Genomic DNA, 22,969 nt, shown 5'->3' with positions numbered 1-22,969 from the left:
CAATAAAAGGGTTACAACCCAAAAAACACAAAAAACCGATATTTTTTTTTTTCATTTTTCATGTTATCTTTGTTCTATATTGCGTAATGTTTATGTTCTTTGGTAATAAACAGATCTATCTAAAAAAGAAAATTTTTAATTAATTATAATAATAAATGGCAACATTTAAAAAAAAATAAAAATAAAAAATAAAAAATAAAAAAAAATAAAAATAAAAAAAAAAAATAAAAAAATTTTAATTTAAATTTTTTATTTATTTATTTTTTATTTTTTTTATTTCCTTAATAAGAAATAAAAAACAATTTAAAACAATAATCTTTTAATTAAACCACACCCACATTAGCAATTAAATACCTTGAATTTTAGAGAATGTTTATTTTATTATATTTACAAATTTTTTATTATACTGTTACTTGAAACAAATTTAGTGGGATTTAAATTGTTTATTCGCTATCCTCATCATCATCAAAACTTTCTTCAGTAGTGGTGTTATTATTGTTATTGCTGTTATTGTTATAGCTGTTGTTTTTATTAAAACTGTCGTCATCGGTAATAATGATTCTTTTATTTTTACTATTATTTATAAGCTGAGGTGAGTTTAATATTGATATAACTTTTTGTTTAAATTCGTTCATATTTTTAATAGGTCTTTCGGGAGTCATTAAAAGTTCACCTAATGATAATAAACCAGGCTCTTTGTTGTTATTATAAAACTGAGTTGTGGTTGGAGACTGTGTGTTTGTTAATATTTGCTCCATATTATTATTATTATTTATTTTATTATCTATATTGATATTATTAGTATTATTGTTTACATTATTAATAACATCATTTTGTGAGGGTGAGATGACATTATTTAGAGCACTTGAATCTAAGCATTGATGTAAAAAATCTTCCATTGTCATGTTTCTAATTGTTTGTGGTAAATGTAGTAATTCAGTTTGTAAATTCTTTTTTAATAGTAATATAAGCTTTTCATTTTCATTTCTTAAATTTTGGCAATATGCTTCGACTTTAAGGTAATAAACCATTAGTATGTGGTAATGGCAGTATTTTATTTATAGTATATATCAATATTTACATTCGCTTTCTAAAAAATCTAAGTTTTCTTTAATTAAATTTATATTATTACTACTATCAGTACTATATCTTGACATTATTATATATATATATATATATATATGTATTTCTATTAATTAAATAGTTTGTAAAATGTGATTAATAAATAAATTAATGAATTTATTTTGAAAAAAAAAAATAATTAAAAAAAAAAAAAAAAAAAAAATTTTTTAAATTTGAGCGGTTTTAATTTTTTTTTAAAACAAATAAACAAAAATGATTTTAAATTGAATAATACAAACACCCATACATTTACAACTTACAATGTAATAATACATTCTATTTTCATTTTATTAATTATTTTATATTTTTTAATGATTGATAATAAAAATAAATAAAACAACCTATTCCATAACTATAATAATAAAAGTTAACATTAATTTATAAGTATTTATTATTTATATAAGAGTATTGTTATTCCTATTTTAAAATTTTTATAAATAAATAATATTTTTCCAAATAAAAAAAATTAAATTTTAATTTTAGATTTTTTTTTTTTTTAAATTTTTTTCTCTTTAATCAAATATTTTGATGAACAATATGGAAAATTACATTAATAGTAATAGTAATAGTATTAGCGACAATGATAATAGAGTTAACAATTTATTTTTTAAAATATTCAGAAATCAATATTTAAGATCAATTATTAACAAACATATAAATTTATTCAATTTAAATAGTTGTTTAGTTGTAGTAAAAACAAGGGAGGAATTAATAAACCACCCATACTGGAGCTATATTACAAATTTACATATCAACTATCAAGATTATAGACGAATAGTAACTACAGCTAGAGCTACCTATAAGATCAAAGAGCTAATAGAAAAAAATAGAGAACCATTCCAAGATCTTTTAGCAGGCGATCTACCTTTGTTTTTAGAAAAATTAAAATTTGGTGATTTATTAAATAGAGAAATTGCAATAGATGTCATTCCGCAAAGTGTAAAGTCTATAGAGTTTGGGTCAATCTTTGATCAAACCTTTCAGCCTGGGGTATTGCCATTGGGTATTGAAAAGCTAGTACTAAAAGGAAGATATAACAAACCATTCAAACCATTGTGCCTACCTGAGTCGCTTAGAATATTACAAATTACTGGTGACTATGACCAACATTTTACCAAAAACTCTCTTCCAAATTCATTAGAGCAGCTAAAAATAGTTGGTAAATTCAACAGACCAATCGAACCCTATACGTTACCGCAATCATTGAAGACTCTGGCACTTGGAACAGCATATTCAGATTTTAACCAACCATTATCAAAAGATAGCTTACCAGATTCAATTCAAACTTTAACAATTGGAGACCGTTTTAATAAAACTATCAAATCAGAAGGTTTACCAAAATCATTACAATCACTTATTTTATACAACTCTTCAGAATATGGCAAAATTACACCCAAATCATTAGTTCATTCAGTCACAGAATTGGTTTTACATGACTCTGTTCAAGAGCCACTATCATCCGATGTTTTAGCACCATTTTCAATTAAAAAACTTTCACTTGGAAATCAAACCTTAGTTAAAGGATCTTTACCAGCCACTCTTACCGATCTTACATTCAACCATCAACATTATAATAAAATATCACCCAATGTTGATACTTTTCCTAAATCTCTCACCTCTATCGAATTTTCTGAATCGTTTAATGAACCTTTACTGCCCGATATTCTACCTCCTTCATTAACCCGTGTTTGTTTTGGAAGGAATTTCGACCAGCCCTTTACTTTGGGTGTTCTACCACAAGGTCTTAAAAAAATGGTACTTGGTGATGGGTACAAACATTCAATCCCACCAGGCTCTATTCCACTCTCAGTAACCAAAATCAAATTCTCTGAGCAATGTAGAGCACCATTTCAAATCGGTTCAATCCCTAAATCAGTTAAAACCCTAAGTTTAGGTAGATCAACCATCACCCAAGGTATCATTCCAAATAGTGTAACAAAATTATTCATCTACAATATTACAGAAAACATTGAACCCAATTTGATACCATCATCAGTTAAAATCCTTTCTTTTGGTTTTTTATTTAAGGAAACTCTGCCCAAAGGCTTCATTCCTTCAAGTGTGGAAAAACTAAGTTTTGACAATTATGGCGATTTAATGTTTTTAGACGAATCTATTCCAAATAGTGTTACTGATTTAACTATAAGTAATTCCAAAATATCCAATGGTACAATTCCAAATTCTGTTAAAAAGCTTTGCCTTAGCCACTCATTTCGACATCAACTTGTTGTTGGATGTATCCCATCTAGTGTAACCGAACTCACTTTGGGCTTTTTCTATTCCCATCCAATAGAACCCCATGTATTACCATCCTCACTTCAAAAGCTAACACTAGGCAATGAATTTAAGCATTCATTGATTCAAGATAATGTTTTACCAGACTCTTTAAAATATCTAAAATTTCATAAAGCTTCACCGTTCGACCCTAAACTTTTGTCCGATTCAACTTTATTATTTTGTACAGTGGCCGTAAAAGAAGAAAATAATATTTTTCAATATAACTCTATCCAATAAATTATTAAATAAAAGATTATGTAATTTATATATTGATTCATTTCTATTTTTAGATTTATAGATAATAATTTATTATAAAATCTAAAAAACATTTATTTAAATTTTTTTTTTTTTTTTTTTTCATTTTTTTTTTTTTTTTTTTTTAAATTTTTTTTTAATTTTAATTTTTCATTTTTCATTTTTTTTTTAATTATTTTATTTACAATTAAAAAAAAAATAATAATAAATGGAAGAAGATGATGAAGGTGTTTTAAGAAATAGATTAATTTATAAAGATATTATAATTAAAAAAATCTTTAAAAAGTATTTACAATTGGTAAGTTTATTAAACTCACCAACATCAGCAACATCCCCACAAAGTGGAGATGCATCAATGATAGATTCAACATCAGCACAGATTCCGAATACAGATATTAAAACTCAAGTTCAACAAACTTATACACAATTATTAAATGAATTTTCATTATTTGAATTAAGTATTCAAAAAGCTCAAACTATTTCAGAAACTTGTAGAGAAGAATCAAACTATTATGAACAATTATGTAAACAAAGAGGTAAATATAGACATATTCATTTTTAAGTAGTATAAATATATATTAACGTTAACACTTTTATTTCAATATAGAGATTGAAATTGAAAATGAAAAAAAAGAAATAATAAAACTTAAAGAAACTTTGGATCATGAAAAGAAACATAGGCAATATAAAGAACAATATTTAGCACTCTATAAAGTAATTAATGAAAAACCTTCGATTGAACAAACTGAAAAAGAAATTCAAAAGTCTCAAAAAGAATTAAATGATTTATCCGACCAAACAAATAAAACAACATCGAAATTAGAATTAAGAACCAAACAATTTCAATTACTTTTACATACATTAAGCGAATTGGAAAAGAATTTAGATGATGATTTCATTGACAATAACAACCAAAATAGCAATAATAATGATAACAATGCCATGGCCACAACCAATAGCGATGATATTACAAATGATAATGCAAATGATAATAATGATGTAGACGAAGTAATGAAGGAAGGTGAAGAAGATGATGAAGATGATGATATTACCGAAAAGGAAAGATAAATAAATAAAACTAAATGTATATAAATTATTTTTTTTAAATATATCTATTTTTTTTTTTATATTATATTATTTTATATTTTATTTTTGTAAATTTCTTTATTTTAAAATTAATTATTTTTTAACTTTGAAATATAAAATTGTAAATTTAATATGTAAATATAAAATTTTAACGTTTATACAAGCGGGACTGGTATTTACCATAGTAACAAAGAAAACCACTATTAGAACCGTTAATGAGAAGAGGCCAATTACGAGACTGACAATTAATGCTACTGATCTAGTAACAGTTTGGTCCGAAATATAGCAATGTTGATCAGAATCGGAATATTGTATGTTATAATCCAAGAGTATAGAGAATGTTGGATCGATTTCGAGATAGTCCAAGTAATGGGGTAATTTAATTGAAACAAAAGATTGGGTTGTATTTTCGCTGGTTGTTGTGTTGATACCACTGTTAATAACTTCCAAGATATGATTATCTACAATTGATTTTCTTATAAATTTACCATATAGTGAATGATTGTCGACCTGTAACTTCATAAAATTGCAATTGTCGGTGGTATTACCAAATTGAGCTCTTGAACATGTTAGGGATTGGTTTCTAACAGACATTATAGAACTAAATAAAATCAATTCCAACGTGTTAAATCTATTGTCGAACCTATACTCAGACATTTTCATAGAGAATTTCATTGTTGCTGGGTCAATTCTATACTTTTCATTTGCAAATGATACCTCTTGTTGCTGATCGAACCATTTTAACTTGACTTGAACCAAAGTCTCATAGTTATTATTTACAATAATTGTGTCATATATTAGCTCGGATGTGTTTGAATTAATTGAAAAATTCCATTGGTTAAATACGTGAATTTTTATAACTTGGCCCATTATATCTATCTCTCTTAATTCGATTACTGATATATTTGAAGTTATTTGTGATGCCGGCATACCACCAGTTTCACTTTGATTGACAAACAAAGAGAATGCAGGTCTAAATATATTTGGCTCTGGTGGTTCAATATTTACAATTTGCTCTGAATTACAATCCAACCCTACATATGGGAAGTTACATATACAACCTACTGATGGATCACATGTACCTCTTTTATCACCACCACAAAGTAATGGAGTACCTTGGCATTTTTGTTCTGGGTTCTCTGGAATAGTTACAGGTGATACATAAATTGGATAGGTAATTGGTATCTCTAAAGAATTAGAATGAGATGAAGCCATTGTAGTTGCTTTAATTGAAATAGTTTTGCTAGAGGTTGGCTCAAAACCCAATATTTTAAATGAACTTAAAACCGATTCATCTCTAACTGGAATAAACGAAAAGTCTTCACCAGAGATCGAAATTGATTGAACATAGATTAACCCTCTACCTCTTATCCATAAAGCACCATTGGTAAATCTTGCGTCATCTAATAAAACTTGATTTTCTGGGAAACTAATAGTAGTACCAACTTTATACTGAAAACCCTTTTCTGCAAGTGCTGATGAAGAGAAGCCAATAAAATTACCTATTCTATTTATCAAACCATAAATACTAAGCATTGCATTATTAGGATAAGCAAAACCTATTGGGAGCTCAATGGTACAATTGAAGCTATATTTAGTATAATTTATTAGACTGATAAGGGATGCTTGAGAAGAAATGGTATCCAACTCTGCTGTTTGTAAATAAACCACTGGATTTTGTCCCTCCTTAAGACCATAGTAATCCTCAACATCAAACTGGACTACAATGAAACGATTTAGTTGACCAACATCAATACTATCGGTAGAAACACTTAAAGATAGCAACTCTGGATAACTTTGGTTCAATGGTTTTATACATTTCAAATTGATTGTATTTATAAAACCATCTTGAAGGAAATTGATGAATGGATTTAATTGGGGATAGCGTGAATAATAGTTTGCCTTTAGAAAAGTTTGTTGGAAACTTGTTTTAAATAAATGCGTATCGAAAAACTCTACATATGTGATCGTATAGTTCATTGAGGCACATATTGAAGAATTAACTGATAACATAATTTGATACTGGCCTTCCCATATATTACCTGATATCATTTGATCGGGTGTAATAGTGAAATTATATACAGAATTATCCAAATCACCTTTAACCATTATTTTACCCTCTTTAAACCCATTTAAATGATCTGATATTGTGAAAATCCAACCAAATTTAAACTCTTTTTTAACATTATCCTCAATTGGCAAAACTTTATCTATATTTTTGAATATTGGCCCAATTAAATCAGTATCTGTATATATAAAATTAGTATAAAAATTTTTAAAAAAAATACTATTATTATTAATTCTTTATATACTTACTATTTGAAAAAACTTTTAATTGAAATTCATCTCTTAATGATGAACTTGATATATATGCCAAATTTCCACTATCTCTATATGAAAATATTGTATAAAAAACAGTACTATATTGTAAATTTGGTGGTATTTGAAAAAAACCCTCCCAAAGCTTTGATGTGGAATTGTATACAAGATCTGCCCTAGATTGGAAAAAAAATGAATATGAAAATGAAAATGAAATTGAGATTGAACCTAATGTAATTGAATCATTCTTGAATTTAATAAAAACTTTATTGAAATATGATACACTTGATGTATCAATATAGTTATATAGAAATGATATGTCCTCTATATCTTCAACAAAATATGCTGAATTATAAAAAAATATATAAATTAAAAAAAGTTATAAATAAAATTAAAAATAAAATAAAAACTTACGTTGAATATTTGATGGAAACTGAATAAACGAAGTTGGTGAGGGACCATAAAAGTAATTATATGAAAGATATATTGAATTGCCGCTATTATCCATAATTAAAAAACTGTATTGAAGATAAGAGATATCACTTCGGTCAAAGTATAATTCATAAACACCATCAAATCTATCACCTGATACCAAATTGCCGAAATATTTGTATTCTTCAAAAAATATATTAATTGAGGCCACACCAGAAATGTCATCTGTTACCCTTAACTTTATTAATAGTACCTGATCAAATAGTAAAGTTGCATTGAATGAGACCAATACTGGCGGACTCCAATCAGCAACTACTGTAGCTACAGAGTTACCACTAACTGCAGTGGTCGTGGAAGACAAAGCATTAAGTGGGTTAATGTTTTGAAACGCGACTTCATTTGACTCGATTGTATATTTTAAACTACTAATTGGTCTTGATGAAGGCCTTTCAAATGAAATATCTAGATTAAACTGTTTTAAATTTCCTTTACCATGACCGTAAGGCCAGTATGCTAACATTGAACCATAGTCTGTTTCAACTTTGATGGGTGTATGTGAATAATCTTTTACAATGGGACTAAATTTTAATAATAAATTTGTTGAATTTTGTGAATAGGTTTTTGAGCCACCCAATGTCGAATTTAAATAAAAAACTAAATTTGGTAAAAAAATATCAATATTATAATTAAATGTAAAATCTATTTATTCTACTTACAATAAAAATCCAGTACACCGAAATAAACACTAACAAACTCGTCAAACTCTTGAGTATAAACTGAAATATCACCGGTTTGTTTTTCTTTTGTATTATACATATATTTAGATATTGGCGTTAATGAAGCAAGATATGTGTAATTACCAAGAGTTCCGTACACTGGTAGATAATTATAAAAAGCGCCATATTGAAAACCTAATTGAAAATAAGGTGGTGTAAATTGTGTTTTAATAGTACTTAGAAAACTAAACAATCCATATGAATCCATTCCAAGAGATTGTACCGTTATATTTACATCTTCTGGATACCTTTTAAATGAACTTAAAGAATTATTCACATTTGCTAAATTTAAAATATATTAATTAGAATTAGAACCCTTGATGTTTGTTGACTTTAAATCATTGTACTTACGTTTAAAAGGTGAAGGAAAAACAAAAGTTTTAGTTGGTGATGTACCAAATGTTAACTCGGCACTCCACTCACCCAAGAAATCGGTCGGCGATGGTGTAGTATAAAAATTAACTGAATATATGCTATCATAAGATTGTGTTACTGTAGCAACTGATGCAGTTTCTATATATGGAAGGGTATAATTGAGTCCTATAATCCTTATTATTGCTGAAAAAAGATTGGTTGAATAGTCATAATCCAAAGCTTCTATAATTTTATATGTTAATTTTGATAAATCAACCTCTAAATATTTTTATAAAAGTTATAATATAGCATGTATTAGTTTATTAATTTATTGATTTATAATTGTGTGTGATGTGAAAATTAAAATATTAAATTAATGAATTAAAATAAAAAATTTTAAAAATTAAAAATTTAAAAAAATAAATTTTTTTTTAATCCAAAAAAAAATAAAAAACGGGAATGTATTTACCTAAACAAGAGTAATTGTATGTGTGGTAGTAGTCAACAGAGTTTATAGTAACCGCTATTATGGATGTATAACTACCATAATCGAAATTACTAACCACTATTCCATAAATGGCCTGGGTTTGATCTGGTGATTGAACTTGTGTGAAAATTTGCGCATCTTTCCCGCCTGATACATAGATTTGATAAATGGGTTCTGCGCTATCCGTCGACACATATAAATTGAAAAATGTAGAACACTGATGGTATGATACACCGGGTCCCCAAGGAGTTTGGATATAATATTCTGGTTCAGATAAATCTTGAAGTGTAACACATTCTATATCTATTATATTTATAAAAATAATTATAAAATATAAAAGAAAATAATTTTTCATTTATAATTTTAAATAAAAAACAAATAAAATAAAAAATAAAAAAAATAAAAAAAAAAAAGATATTATTTAATTAATTTTTATATTGGTAGATCCAAACCCTTATTAACCAAATAAATTTTTGTTAAACCCAAAAACTTAAAAACATAAAAACATAAAAACATAAAAACATAAAAACATAAAAACATAAAAACAAAAACCCAAAAGAACTAAATAAAAGAATCAAGGAATGATTATTATTATTTTTGAAATGAAGCTATGCGAATTTTTACAATAAAAATTTGGAAGAAAAAAAGCAGGTTTTTCACGAAAATTGGTAAAAAAAATAAAAATTAAAAAATAAAAAAAAATAATTATTTTTAAATTATGGAATAAAAATAAAAAAAATAAAAAAAAAAAGATTTCTTTGTTTCATAATATTTTTTTCAAAGCACTAAATAGAAAATCGAAAAGATACTGAACTTACACCAAAAAAAATAACATGGAAAACAAGAAATGAAAAAAAAATAAAAAAAAAGAATAAATAATAAAATTTTTTTTTCAAAATATCTGAGCGCATGAGCCATACTCACCACTTATTTTTTTTTTTAAAATTTTATTATTTTATTATTATTTTTTGTGTGTTGTTGATAAATTGGTTGGATGGCGATAATGATCAAATTTTTAGTTTTTATATTTTTAGTTATTTTAAATGTTGCTTGTTCAACATACATTTATATGAAACCGTATGCGAACCAACAGTGCAGTGGCGAAAGCGGTGGTGTAGGGTATTTGTTCAATGTGGTTAGCGGTGAGTGCATTTCACTTGTATCAATAAACCAATTTAACCAATCGAATACCATCAATACCAGCTCAAGCTTAAAAGTGAATGTATTTGGATTGATTGGTTTATTTGAATTTTATGATAATAGTGATTGCACCAGCGATCCTAATCAATTCAGTGATGCCTTTAAACATAATCAATGCTATCAATTACCACCACTTTTAAGTGTAGATTTTGGACAACAACCAAATCAAGATGATGTTTATTTTATGATTAGCTTTTTAGATAACCCAAATTTAATTACACCAATTTTAAATCAAGAATATGGTTTAAAAAAAATTCAGTACGATTCAACCACCAGTGACAATTGCCAAGGAAGTGATTTTCAATTTGCTCAATTGATATCCAATAATTTTACAATAACAAATTCCAATAATAACCAAATCGATACCTTTTATTGCAACAACATGCAACCCACACTCAAAAACTGTATTAATAACACCCCATGCTCATTCACCCCATTATCAATAAATTGCAATAATGGCATAATTCAAACCTGTTAAATAAAACACCTTTCTTTTTTTTTTAATAATATTGTTGAAAAAGTTAAAAACATTTCTTTTTTTATTAAAAATTATTCAAAAAAAAATTAAAAAAAAAAATATATTTTTTTTTTTAATTTTTTTTAATTATTTTTTATTTTTATTTTTATTTTCTTTTTTTTACAGATATTACTTTTTTTTTTATTTATTTTTTTACAATAATATAATATTACCTTAATATATTTCGAATAACTAGATAATATAACAATATTTAATATATAGCCTATATTAATTATATTGTTGGTATTATAATATCATGTTTAAATTTAGAAAACTGTTTTCATTAGAACATGATGTTGTACCAAAAATACCATCAACTCAATTGCCTACAGCATCAGAGGCAACATCATTTAGACCAATTATATTTAAAAATTCACAACCAGTCGAATTAATGGGTAATAGTTCTAGCGCGCATAGTCCAACACCTTCAATATCAAGTAGTTTTGGAGGATTTTCATCACCATCACATAACAATAATAACAATAACAATAACAATAGTAATCATCAAAAAAATAATAGTGGCAACTACGTTGCAAGCAGTAGCTTTACAAATACAAATCCATTGGGTATCCCAGTAAACCCATTAAAATTAAACAACTCAAGTTTACCAAATAACGACTTCAAACTTGGTACCTCACTAAACAACAGTCAATATGATTTGGATGGCGAATCCAATACAAGTAGTACAAGCCCTGACGGTGAAGATAAAACTGATAACTTAAATAAAATTTATCAACAAATTAATTATTCACAATCAATTAATCTTCGAATTATTGGTAGAGATAAAGGTGTAATTTTAATTTTGGCAAGAAACTCAAAAAACAATGTATGTACACTAAATTTAGTATAATATAAAAAAGATTTTATTTATAGTATCAATATCTAACACCTTAAATTTATATTAGGGTACTTATATCGACTTTTTTGATATCTCAAAACATGAATATACAACAATTTTAGAACATCCAGGAAATGTTGTCAGTGCATCATTAAGTGCTGATGCAAATAGATCTTTTTTGGTATTTACAGTTAAATCAATAAATCCAAAAACCCAAAAAGATTGTATGTATAAGAAATTAATGTACTATAATAATTTTTTTTTTATTTTGTTATTAATTTTTTTTTTCCCAATAATTAAATTTATCATAATAGCATATTCATCATTTATTTTTGAAACTTTAAACAAAAAACAACCACAAAACTTTATACCATTAGAAATTGATTCAGAAAATCCATTGGTTTATCATTTTTTAGCAGGATTTCATGAAAAGCAACATTGTACATTATTATTATTTCAAAATGATGAATGTCATTCTGTAAAAATTCAATTAAAAACAGAGGACAACTCCTCCAATCATCACCATAACCACTATCCATATCAATCTATAGCGACAAATAAGAAGACCACCAAATCACTAATATTTAAAAGATGCTATTGGTATCAATTTGATTATCACAGTCAAATATTGTATAGTTTACATTTGAAGCAAAAGTCCAACTCCACTTTTTCTGCCAGCAGTATAGGTGGCGTAGGCAATTCAAACAACTCTAACAACAGTGGTACACAAGAAAGTCTTTTAAAAATATGGGCTTTGACCGGACCAAAAATTATAAATACTCATGATGGTATACCGTTACATCTAAATGTTAGTCTCGAAAGAAAGATGTCTTCAAACTTCCCATTCCCATTAGGAGTTGGTAAATATGCTCCTTATGAAGAACAACAAGTATATCAAAATATACATATCGTGCGTCTACCAACAGTTGGTCTATGTTTGTGTCATCAAGAGGAATCATCCAAACCAACACTTTCAATTAAGATCTCAATTTATCTACTTCATTTAAAGCAAAAGATTAGATACTCGATACCTTTGAATACAATGGATGACGGATGGTCAGCTGTTTCGAAAACTAGAGTATTATTTGATAACTTTGGTAGTTTACTCATGGTTTATGTTCCTGGATATTTCTTTCAATTTATTGATTGCGCACACGACCATGATCCATCATTTGGTATTACACTATACAGTAAAGATTTATCAACACCATTAGCAGGAATGAATCACTCTCAAGACTCATCCGATATTGTATCAGTTCGTAGCCCACCTTTACCAAATAAAATTAGTCAATCAGTCATACCATTTTACTTTTTAAACGGTAATATTAGTGGTGAAAAACCAGAGAAATCAGCATCCTCGTCAAGTGGCAATGGCAACACCCATGATAAATCATCAACCAAAAACAGCAGATTTTTATTTGACTATACAAATGGTATATTATATCATTACCAATTTGATAGAGAATCTATTAGAAAACTATTTGAAGTGGGTATGGACCCTGGCACCGATATTCAAGCAATTCATTTAGCAATTATCCATATGAACGATGTAGAATTAGGCTCCTCCATTATAACACATGCTGCCAAAAACAACTTAATCACCACAGATCTATTAAAAGAATATATTTTAGCCAGTACATATCATACCCTTAAAAACACCCAGTTAGAGAATGCTATTGGTAATGTTTCATATTTAGATTCCTTTTATCTTCAAGCACTACCAATATCATGCGCAGAATCTATCGACATACATACAACCAACAGAAAACTTAAGGATTTAGAAGTCACACCAATTAATACAAACATACCAAACAATCTACTTTTAAAAGAGGAGAATAGAAAGAGACTACGTTCATTTGAGGTTACAAAGAATGAAATTATGAACAAAGATGGTCCATCGTTTAGTGGTTTCTGGAGAAACTTTTTTGGTATAGATGATGACTTTGTTGTAGTGGATCCAATGAAAAAAGATATAGGTAAACCAAGTGGTATCATGAGCAATGGTTCAAAATTCCTTAGCGATCCAAATCTATTTGAAAACTATCAAGAAGATCCATTAAGAGATTTGCCACACTATATTTCAACATTAACAGAATTCCTCCACAGTGTTTCACAAAAGGAAAATAAAGAACGTTTAAATGATTGGGCCAATTGCTTCCGTCACATTCAAATTAATGTAGTTAACAATCTTTATAAAACCATTAAAATATGCTATGGTTTCCATCACAACAATAGTCCAACCAATCAAATGGCAACACAGCAACAATCAAATACAATTGGTGAAATGAAACATAGTACACGTTTAATTCTATTCCAAGTTATGGAAAAACTTTACTCTGCTATCGAAGAATTGTATTGCCCCTTCCCAAAAGATTTTTATACACAATTTACAACATTAGGTTTCTATTGTCTTCAAAGACCAATCTTTTTACAATTTTTACAAAAAGGAATCTTTGTTATAACTGGTCAATTTGTCAAAGTATTATTTAAAGAGTTCCCTACCAAAGAGAATCTAACAGAGGAACAAAGAAATTTCATAAACCAAATTGTGCTTCAACTACGTGACCAAGAAAGTGTTATTGAATTGCTATCAGCTGATCTTGTTAATACCAATATCATTGTTGAACACCTAATATCGCTAGCAACCCAAAATATTCATCCAAAAGCATCATTAGACCCAAATACAGATCAAATAGCAGAATATCAAGACACCAAATTTATTCCATTATACTTTTTACAAGATTTCCTTAGATCATTAGCATTACATACACCCAGCTATGTTAACCTATCGAACTCCACATCAGCTCAACAATTATTAGCCAATCAACCACCAACACCACAATCACCAAATGGTAAATTCCACACACCTCCAACATCACCAATTAGAATCTCAAACAATGGTAATAATAATCAATCCATGTCATCATCATACCAGCCATTCTCCTGCTCCCCTGTTATTAATAACCCACACCATCTTTCAAGCTCCAGTGGCAATCTAAGTACAAGTTTAAGTGGTGCAAATTTAGGAACAAGTTTAAATGGTTCAATCATTGTTAATTCAAATGGTAGTGGTAACAGTAACGTAAATACAAATATAACCTCCTCAAACAATCCAATTTATTTAAATAGAAATCATATTCAAAGAGCATATAATTTTTTGGACAATAATTCAGATAAAATTTTAGATCAATTATTTTCAAATATTTAAAAATATTATCAATAAAAAAATAATAACAATAAAAAAAAAAAAATAATAATTGTAAATAAAACTAAATTATAATAGAAGTAAATTTTTTTTTAAAAAATATTATATTTTATATTTTTTAAAAAAAAAAAAAAAAATAATCGCTTATGATCAAAATAGTTTATAATCATTATTAATCGTTTATTCAGATATCAAAAAAAAAAAAGTGTGTAAATTTATTTTTTTTTTTTTATTATTTTTTTATTTAAAAAACTATTATTTTTTTTTATTTTTTTATTTTTTTTCTTTTTTTTTTTTTTTAAAAAAATCATTTTTTTTTATAATTTTTTTTTTTTTCGTTTTTTTTTTTTTTTAAACTTTTCGAAATAATATTTGTATATAATTTTTTTTATAAAACTATAATTATAATTAATATTATTATTTTTATTTTTAAAAAAGAATAGTTTCTCCAACTACAAATCAATAATTCCAACTTTTTTTAATAATAATAATTTAATAATAGTCAAAGAAATTATATAAAAATGGCAACACACATTTTATTCGAAACCGCCACCGGTTTCCATATTTTCCAATTATCAGGTATGGAATCAATTGCTGAATTTAATGGTCAAGTTCAAAAATCAATGAATGATTTCAGCAAATTTAGCAAAATCTGTAAAATGATTGGTTCACTCCCATTCACTTCAGCTGAAAATGCTTTAGAAAATATCAACTCTGTCTCTGAAGGTATTTTAACAGAATCACTCCACGACTTTTTAAAACAAACTTTTTCAAAAAAAACTGAAGGTGTTATTCTTGGTGTCTCTGAAAATAAATTATCAGCCTCAATTGGTGATGAATTAAAAATCAGTTGTTTAGCTAATAGTCACACTGCTGTAAGTTGATTAAATTATTTTTTTATTGTTTTAAAATAATTATTATTAACTTTTTATTTTATTTTATTTTTTTTTTAAATTTTATAGGAAATTATTAGATGTATTAGAAACCACATTTCTCAATATACTAAATTAAAAGATACAGATTTAATTAAAGCTCAATTAGGTCTTGGTCATTCATATTCTAGATCTAAAGTTAAATTCAACGTTCACAAAGTCGATAACATGGTTATTCAATCAATTTGTTTATTAGAACAATTAGATAAAGATTTAAATACATTCCACATGAGAGTTAGAGAATGGTACTCATGGCATTTCCCAGAATTATTAAGAATTGTTGAAGAAAACATTCACTTTGCTAAATTAGCCAAGTTAATTCAAAACAAAGCAAATCTTACTGTCGAACAATTACCAGAAATTCAAGAAATCGTTGATAACAATGAATCTAAAGCCAAGGAAATTCTTAATGCCGCTAAAGCTTCAATGGGTGGTGATATCTCTCCAATCGATTTAGAAACCGTTATGAACTTTGCTGATCGTGTTATCTCATTAGATGAATACCGTGGTAAATTAGTTTCATACCTCAACAAAAAAATGAATGATATTGCTCCAAATCTTGCTGCTTTAGTTGGTGACCGTATTGGTGCTAAATTAATTTCACGTGCTGGTTCATTAACCAATCTCGCCAAATACCCAGCTTCAACTGTTCAAATTCTTGGTGCTGAAAAAGCTCTCTTCCGTGCTATGAAAGTTCGTGGTAAGACTCCAAAATATGGTATCATTTATAACACTAGTTTCATTATGAACAGTCAAAAGAATAAAGGTAGAATTGCTCGTTGTCTTTCAAATAAAATTTCAATTGCTTCAAGAATCGATTGTTTCAGTGAAAATGGTTCAACTAAATTCGGTGTTGCTCTTAAAAATCAAGTTGAAGATAGAATCAAATTCTTTAACAGTGGTGTTGCTCCAAAGAGAAATTTAGATGTCATGAGAGAAGTCATTGAAGAAGTTGAAAAAGATTTTGCTGAAGAAGAAGTTAAACCAGTCGTCAAAGAATCATCAAGCAAAAAGAGAAAAGAATCTGACTCTGTTGAAGAAAAATCATCATCAAAGAAATCAAAGAAGGAAGACAAAAAAGATAAAAAAGATGAAGACGCCATGAAAGTTGATACTAAAGAAGAAAAATCATCAAAGAAAGACAAAAAGAAAGAAGAAAAGAAAGAAGAAAAGAAAGAAGATAAAAAAGAAAAGAAAGAAGAAAAGAAAGAAAAAAAAGAAAAGAAGGAAGATAAAAAAGAAAAGAAAGAAGATAAAAAAGAAAAGAAAGAATCATCAAAAAAAGATAAAAAGAAATAAATAATTTAAATTTCAACCAATTTATTACTTTTATAAAAATTTTATCAACCATATATATTTTCAACTAAAAAAAAAAAAAAAAAAAAAGAAAAAAAAAAAAAAAAAAAAAATATAAAATAATTTAAATAAAATGTTATTATTAAAAAAAAGATATCTTAATTTTGTTTAATATTTTTTACACGTTTTTTCTATTTGCAAAAAACAGAAGAATATTATTTCTATAAAATATCTTTTTTTTTTCTAAAATTTTTTTTTTTTTTTTTTTGGTTTATGATGTCTCGCTTTTTTTTTTTTATTTTTTTTTTTCAATAATAATCAATTTATTTATTTGTTTAAACCAAATAAAAGTAAAAAAAATAAATATATTTTTATTTTTTTAATTTAGTTTTTCAAAAATTATGAAATTTTATTTTTTTTTATTTTATTTGTTCAATTTAATATATTTATCAAAATCAGATATTTCATCAAATGATGTAACTTGTTTAAATACCTTAGGAAAAACTGTAGGGGATCCAAGATATTATGATGCTAATATAGGTCAAACTTTTTGCAAATTAGCAACTTCGGCATGCACTTCGGATGAGAAAATTTTAGCAATGTAAATTAAGAATTTGTAAAAATATTAACATTATATAAAAATTAAATACTTAAATTATAACTATATAATTATACAGAGAAGTTAGTCAAAGTACAGGTACATTATATTGGGATTTATTAACATGTTTAACTGACCTTACTTCACTCAGAGGTCTTGGTTTGGTAATTCAACAGGATTTTATTTCATCGATTCCCCCAACAATTAAAAGATTGTAAGCAATATACAGTATAATATTTATAATTATAAAGCTATTTATTAATTTATCTATTTGATAATGATAGAGAAATAGTTACCTCAAATTTAGTTAGTATTATATCAGATATACCCCCATTGGATTATTTTTATATTGGAGGTTTACTTGGTCCAATTAAATCATCTTTTATTAAACGTGTAAAGGAATTGTAAGTATATTACTTTAAAATATATTTATTTTTCTAAAAGTTTTACTAATTTTTTTAATTCAGCCGTTCGCCCTCAACTTCAAAATATCCAAATCCAAGCTATTTAGAAGTCGATACAAACGATAATTCTTTGGGTAATTTAGAAAAAATAGAAATAGCACTCAAATCCATACCAAACCTTTTTTATATTTCATCATTAAAAGAGGTAGATTTTGATATTTTAAAAACTGCAGATGTCAATTCTTTTGATAATTTTTATTCATTTACTCAGATTTCAGTAATGACATTTAGGAATACTGATAATAGTTTAACAATTCCATTTCCTAAAAAATTAGCAGAAAATTTAAACCCAAGTTATAGTAAAATGTAAGAATTATAAAAACCAAGGTGGTTTTAAATACATTTAAAACAACACACTAATACAGTCTTTTTTAATTTTTTATAGTACTTTTGATAATATTAAAATTACAACCAATGACTATATTGATTTTTCAAATATAGTAAATGAATGTGCATTGTAAGTATTTAAATCTTTAAATCAAACCATAGCGTGTATAAAAATATTAACTTTTAATTTTAAATAGAGCATTTCACAATCCAGGCTCAGGCTTTAATGTAAATGGAAATTTTCCTTTGAGACTTCCCAAAACAAAACTTTCAGAACTTTATATAACAAATGGAGTAATGCCAATTGCACCAGATTTTAATATTTTTAAAAATGTTTCAAACTTGATCTTATTTGCTTTGGGTACCGAGGGAACACTACCACCAATTGCTGCAGATGTGGATTTTTCAAACGTTGATTTATCAAATAATAAATTTACAAACTCTCTTGATGAATCATGGTGTGGCATACCAATATATATTATATATAATGACATTTTATCTGTACCACCATGTTTTCAATGCTATTTTGATGATAGCAGAGTTTCTTCTTTATTTACTGGAAATACTAATCTACAGAACAAATTAGTAAATTGTAGCTCATATGGTAACTATATAGAATTTTTTCATTTTCCAAAGATATACTTTAGGCTCACTAATTTTTCTATTTAAAAAATAAAATAAAACAAACTAGATACTATTGTACCAAAGTTTACAGTTATTGTAGATAAGCAATTAATTATTACTGGGAAAAATATTGGTTATTATGCAGACAATATTATATCAACACCATCTATTCCTTTTGTAAGAGAGGGTAAAAATCGATTTATTGGGGATCTTTCGGGTGTGTCATCAGCTTTAACTACAATGAATATTCATTGGACAATACCAGATATTTCATTTACCATTGGTTTAAGGGGATCTCGTCCACATAGTACTGCTATTACTCAAGACAAAAACATCCTCTCTTTTGAGGGCTTTTATTATAGTTATAATCCGCTAGAAGTTTCTATAACAGTTGAAAATTTGACATGCACAGTTTATGAAACCTCTTTTAACGCTATGAAATGCAAATTACCATTACCAGTAAAACTTCAAGGATTTTATTTTCTTAGAGTTGATGTTAATGGTTTATTTTTAGACACTCTATTCAATTTTACAAGTACTATATGCCCTTCACCAGTTTGCAACGGAAATGGTGTGTGCGATTATGATACCGGAGAATGTAAATGCGATGACAAATATACTACAGTTGGTGATAATGTTTGTTCCATTCCAAACCATCGTTTAACCTCATATTCCCAAGTTCTTTCCACACAAGGAGGTCCAATCATATTAAATGGTTACTTTGGCACTGAAAATAAGGAGCTTTCAGTTAAAATTGGTTCAAACAACTGTGTTGTCAATAGTGTTAGCTCCGAGGCAATTAATTGCACCATCCCAGCGGGAAGTGGTTTAAAATCAATTAACATAACACAAAATAATTTAGTTTGGTTGGGTAAAATCTATCCATATTACGATCCAGTTATCTTATGTCCAAATGATTGTACATCACCAAGTAATGGAAAATGCCTATCGAGTGGCAGTTGTCTTTGTAATACAGGTTTTAAAGGTTTAGATTGTTCAGTTATAATAAAGAATGACACAAATATAGAAGAGCCAAAAACAGAAACCAATGTAACAGATGGAAATGTAATATTATCAAATGAAGAATCGGATTTCAAAATATCAATCGATTCAATTCGAGAGCTCGATATAGAAAACAGGATTGTACAATCGAAATCAATTGGAAATTGGTCCATTTATAAGGAAAAGTCGAATGAAATAAGCTCATTCATCCAAATCATAAACAATGCAACCATAATATTAACAATTGAAGAGATTGGTGATAAAGATAAAAACTTTGAATTTGCTGGAAACAACTTTACTGTCGAAAGTGGTGGTATTAAAATGTCTATTTCAATAAATGATTGGGAATACACAAGTGTATTGAATGTACTTCAAATTGTAATGGTTACAAACTATCATAAAAACTTAACCAAAGAATCAAATAATTGCAACGAAGATAATATTAAGATTAAATCATCATCCAATAGTAACTCTATTAGCGAATCTGTAAACTACCTCAAAATCGAAAATAAAGGTAAACTCTTTTATGGCCGTTTCCAAGATAAAGCAATGAGCAACAATCACACAGTATTTATCACTACCCAACTTTTAGATCAAAGCAATAATGATTTGGTTTATCTAGGTATAAATTTACCACACTGCGACGAATGTTTAATAGATCCAGGTAATTATAAATACACTTTAAAAAAATATCACATATATTCTAATATTTTAATTTTTTGTTTTTATAAATAGATTTTTCATTATTAATATCTCCAAATTATAAAAATCAATGTGACAATGGTAGAAAAGCTTGGTTCTTACCTGTTGTAATAGTTGTACCAATTGTGGGCATTGTTTGCATAATTATAATCTCTGCTATTATATATAAAAGACATAGAGAATCATTTAAAATTAAAATTAACCAAATTAAACTTGGAAAGCTAAATTAAAACAATAATATACAATATAAAAATTTAATTATCTTTTTTTTTTTTATAGAAAAAATAATATGAAAAATATTATGACCATATTATTATTTAATTTTATTTGTTTAAATCTATTTTACATTTGTTTTATTTATTTATAAAGAATTACTATATACTGGAAGTTCTACGCCCAATCTTACGGTCATATATTTCATGGCAATAGCCCCAATAATTGGAATGGTTAAATTATCGTCGACGAATGATGGATTGAATAATTCTACAAGAGTTGCTACGAGTGATCCCCAAAAAGCTATATGTTCACCTAAAGATTGATTGAAAAACATTGCAAAACTTAAAACAAAACAAACTAAAAACATTGCCATGGTGCCCTCTAATGATTTGTTTCCAATTTTGGTTCTACCATAAGAAATACCGACTAAAGCTGCAGTGAAATCCCCAATAATTAAAAATAACATGCTTGAAACTGCGATAAGGGGGTGGAAAAAGTATATGCATATTGTGCTGCCCAAGAGGTAAAAGAAAACGCCATTCATTCTGTCCTTTTCTTTTTCCCTCATCATATGGCCATACATTTTAACACAAAATTCGCTGACTGCTGGTACATTTAATCTTAATTGTTCCCAAATAAAGTATCCTAGTGTAATTGATCCCAATAATTTAACTGCAAATCCTCTGGTCATAAATGTTGTATAATGTAAGCCTAAAATATATATAATAGGTATAACCAATCCAAAAAAGTGGAATCCTTTTCTCTTTAATTCTTTTATAACTCTTGGTATTCTTTTGACACCAACGCCGATATATCTTAATGAATTTGATAATTGCTTTCTATTTATAAAACCCATATTTCTATTATTTTATTATTAATATTAAAAATGCTAATTATTATTATTAAAAAAATTTATTATGTATTGTATTATTATTGGTTTTTTTTTATTTATTAATTTATTAATTTATTTATTTTATTTATTTGTTTATTTAATGTTTAATAAATTTTTTTTTTTTTTTTTATATAAAAATATTTTATTAAAAATTTAATTTTTTTTTATTATTTTTTTTTTTTTAATTAAATTTTAATTTTTTTTTTTTAATTTTTAAATGAATTTAATTCAAATAAAACTATGAATTATTTCTTTGATATAAGGTAGTAGATAAATTCCCCACCCAAATTATCTTTATGACTTTTAATATTTAATATTCGTTTAAATAACTTAAATGCATTTTTTTTTTTTTTTTTTTTTTTTTTTTTTTTTTTTTTAATTTAATTTATTTTAATTTTTTTTAAAAAAAGGTTAACCCCACACCACCCTTACCTAATTTTAATTTAATTTAATTGGTGAAAAAAAAATTGGGAAAAAAAGGAAAACGAAGACGAAAAACAAAAAGGGAAATTATTTGTTGGATTACAAAAAAAAATTAAAAAATTGGGGGGGGATAAAAAAAATTTAAAAAGCATTTTATTTGAAAAAAAGTTTTTAATTAAAAAAAATCATTTTTTTTGGAAATAAAAAAAAAAAAAAAAAAAAAATTAAAATCTATAGAAAATTCTTATAAAAATTATATTAATTAAATAAAAAAAAAGTTCAAATAAATAAAATGGTTGGAAAAAAAGTAAGGAAAAAAATTGAAAAAAAAAAAATTAATTTTTTTAAAATTTTTTAAATTTTTTTTCCGGATTTATTTTTTTTTGGAATTTTTTTAAATTTTTTTTTTTTTTTTACCTCCCCTTTTTAAAAAAAAAAATTTAGAAAAAAAAGGGGAAATGGCTTTTATTTTCGGGAGGGTTTTAAAAATTAAATGGGGATTGGTTAATTTTAACATACAAAAAATCTAAAACGACAAAAAAACCCAAAAGGATCCTAATTCTTTTTTTTTTTTTTAAATAAACAATCAAAACTTTCAAAACCTTCAAAATTTTAAAAAAACAAT

General features: G+C 26.2%; 10 protein-coding genes across 10 annotated transcripts; 6 read left to right on the top strand and 4 right to left on the bottom strand.

Annotated features, from left to right (window-relative positions):
- Nucleotides 1-443: 443 nt before the first annotated feature.
- DICPUDRAFT_77250 (uncharacterized protein) lies at nt 444-1,408 on the bottom strand (the record flags this gene model as incomplete). The annotated part of the gene is made up of 3 exons (XM_003286314.1): nt 444-1,012; nt 1,082-1,149; nt 1,383-1,408. 3 exons carry the CDS (start codon nt 1,406-1,408, stop codon nt 444-446), a joined length of 663 nt encoding a protein of 220 aa, XP_003286362.1.
- A 251-nt stretch (nt 1,409-1,659) lies between these two features.
- DICPUDRAFT_30830 (uncharacterized protein) lies at nt 1,660-3,636 on the top strand (the record flags this gene model as incomplete). Its single annotated transcript, XM_003286340.1, has 2 exons — nt 1,660-2,452; nt 2,594-3,636. 2 exons carry the CDS (start codon nt 1,660-1,662, stop codon nt 3,634-3,636), a joined length of 1,836 nt encoding a protein of 611 aa, XP_003286388.1.
- Nucleotides 3,637-3,862: 226 nt separating this feature from the next.
- Nucleotides 3,863-4,722, top strand: DICPUDRAFT_30821 (uncharacterized protein; the record flags this gene model as incomplete). The annotated part of the gene is made up of 3 exons (XM_003286339.1): nt 3,863-3,995; nt 4,062-4,190; nt 4,262-4,722. 3 exons carry the CDS (start codon nt 3,863-3,865, stop codon nt 4,720-4,722), a joined length of 723 nt encoding a protein of 240 aa, XP_003286387.1.
- A 111-nt stretch (nt 4,723-4,833) lies between these two features.
- DICPUDRAFT_30800 (uncharacterized protein) lies at nt 4,834-5,670 on the bottom strand (the record flags this gene model as incomplete). Its single annotated transcript, XM_003286313.1, has 1 exon — nt 4,834-5,670. One exon carries the CDS (start codon nt 5,668-5,670, stop codon nt 4,834-4,836), a length of 837 nt encoding a protein of 278 aa, XP_003286361.1.
- A 924-nt stretch (nt 5,671-6,594) lies between these two features.
- DICPUDRAFT_30860 (uncharacterized protein) lies at nt 6,595-7,225 on the bottom strand (the record flags this gene model as incomplete). Its single annotated transcript, XM_003286312.1, has 2 exons — nt 6,595-6,986; nt 7,057-7,225. Coding segments are annotated over 2 exons (561 nt in total), but the record flags the coding sequence as incomplete, so codon positions are not given.
- A 2,952-nt stretch (nt 7,226-10,177) lies between these two features.
- Nucleotides 10,178-10,786, top strand: DICPUDRAFT_77246 (uncharacterized protein; the record flags this gene model as incomplete). The annotated part of the gene is made up of 1 exon (XM_003286338.1): nt 10,178-10,786. One exon carries the CDS (start codon nt 10,178-10,180, stop codon nt 10,784-10,786), a length of 609 nt encoding a protein of 202 aa, XP_003286386.1.
- A 295-nt stretch (nt 10,787-11,081) lies between these two features.
- DICPUDRAFT_150327 (uncharacterized protein) lies at nt 11,082-14,871 on the top strand (the record flags this gene model as incomplete). Its single annotated transcript, XM_003286337.1, has 3 exons — nt 11,082-11,651; nt 11,731-11,887; nt 11,978-14,871. 3 exons carry the CDS (start codon nt 11,082-11,084, stop codon nt 14,869-14,871), a joined length of 3,621 nt encoding a protein of 1,206 aa, XP_003286385.1.
- A 518-nt stretch (nt 14,872-15,389) lies between these two features.
- On the top strand, nt 15,390-17,099 carry DICPUDRAFT_150326 (uncharacterized protein; the record flags this gene model as incomplete). Its single annotated transcript, XM_003286336.1, has 2 exons — nt 15,390-15,743; nt 15,831-17,099. The coding sequence occupies 2 exons, from the start codon at nt 15,390-15,392 to the stop codon at nt 17,097-17,099; spliced, it is 1,623 nt and encodes a 540-aa protein (XP_003286384.1).
- Nucleotides 17,100-17,497: 398 nt separating this feature from the next.
- Nucleotides 17,498-21,043, top strand: DICPUDRAFT_150325 (uncharacterized protein; the record flags this gene model as incomplete). Its single annotated transcript, XM_003286335.1, has 8 exons — nt 17,498-17,697; nt 17,774-17,908; nt 17,946-18,098; nt 18,162-18,464; nt 18,544-18,615; nt 18,683-19,089; nt 19,177-20,775; nt 20,847-21,043. 8 exons carry the CDS (start codon nt 17,498-17,500, stop codon nt 21,041-21,043), a joined length of 3,066 nt encoding a protein of 1,021 aa, XP_003286383.1.
- A 131-nt stretch (nt 21,044-21,174) lies between these two features.
- Nucleotides 21,175-21,965, bottom strand: DICPUDRAFT_97356 (uncharacterized protein; the record flags this gene model as incomplete). Its single annotated transcript, XM_003286311.1, has 1 exon — nt 21,175-21,965. The coding sequence occupies exon 1, from the start codon at nt 21,883-21,885 to the stop codon at nt 21,175-21,177; it is 711 nt and encodes a 236-aa protein (XP_003286359.1). The 5' UTR covers nt 21,886-21,965.
- Nucleotides 21,966-22,969: the final 1,004 nt, after the last annotated feature.

The sequence above is a fragment of the Dictyostelium purpureum genome, assembly GCF_000190715.1.
Source record: "Dictyostelium purpureum unplaced genomic scaffold DICPUscaffold_68, whole genome shotgun sequence".
Taxonomy (NCBI): Eukaryota; Evosea; class Eumycetozoa; order Dictyosteliales; family Dictyosteliaceae; genus Dictyostelium; species Dictyostelium purpureum.
The sequence above is the reverse complement of the archived record's forward strand: the minus strand, read 5'-3'. Positions and strand labels throughout refer to the sequence as shown.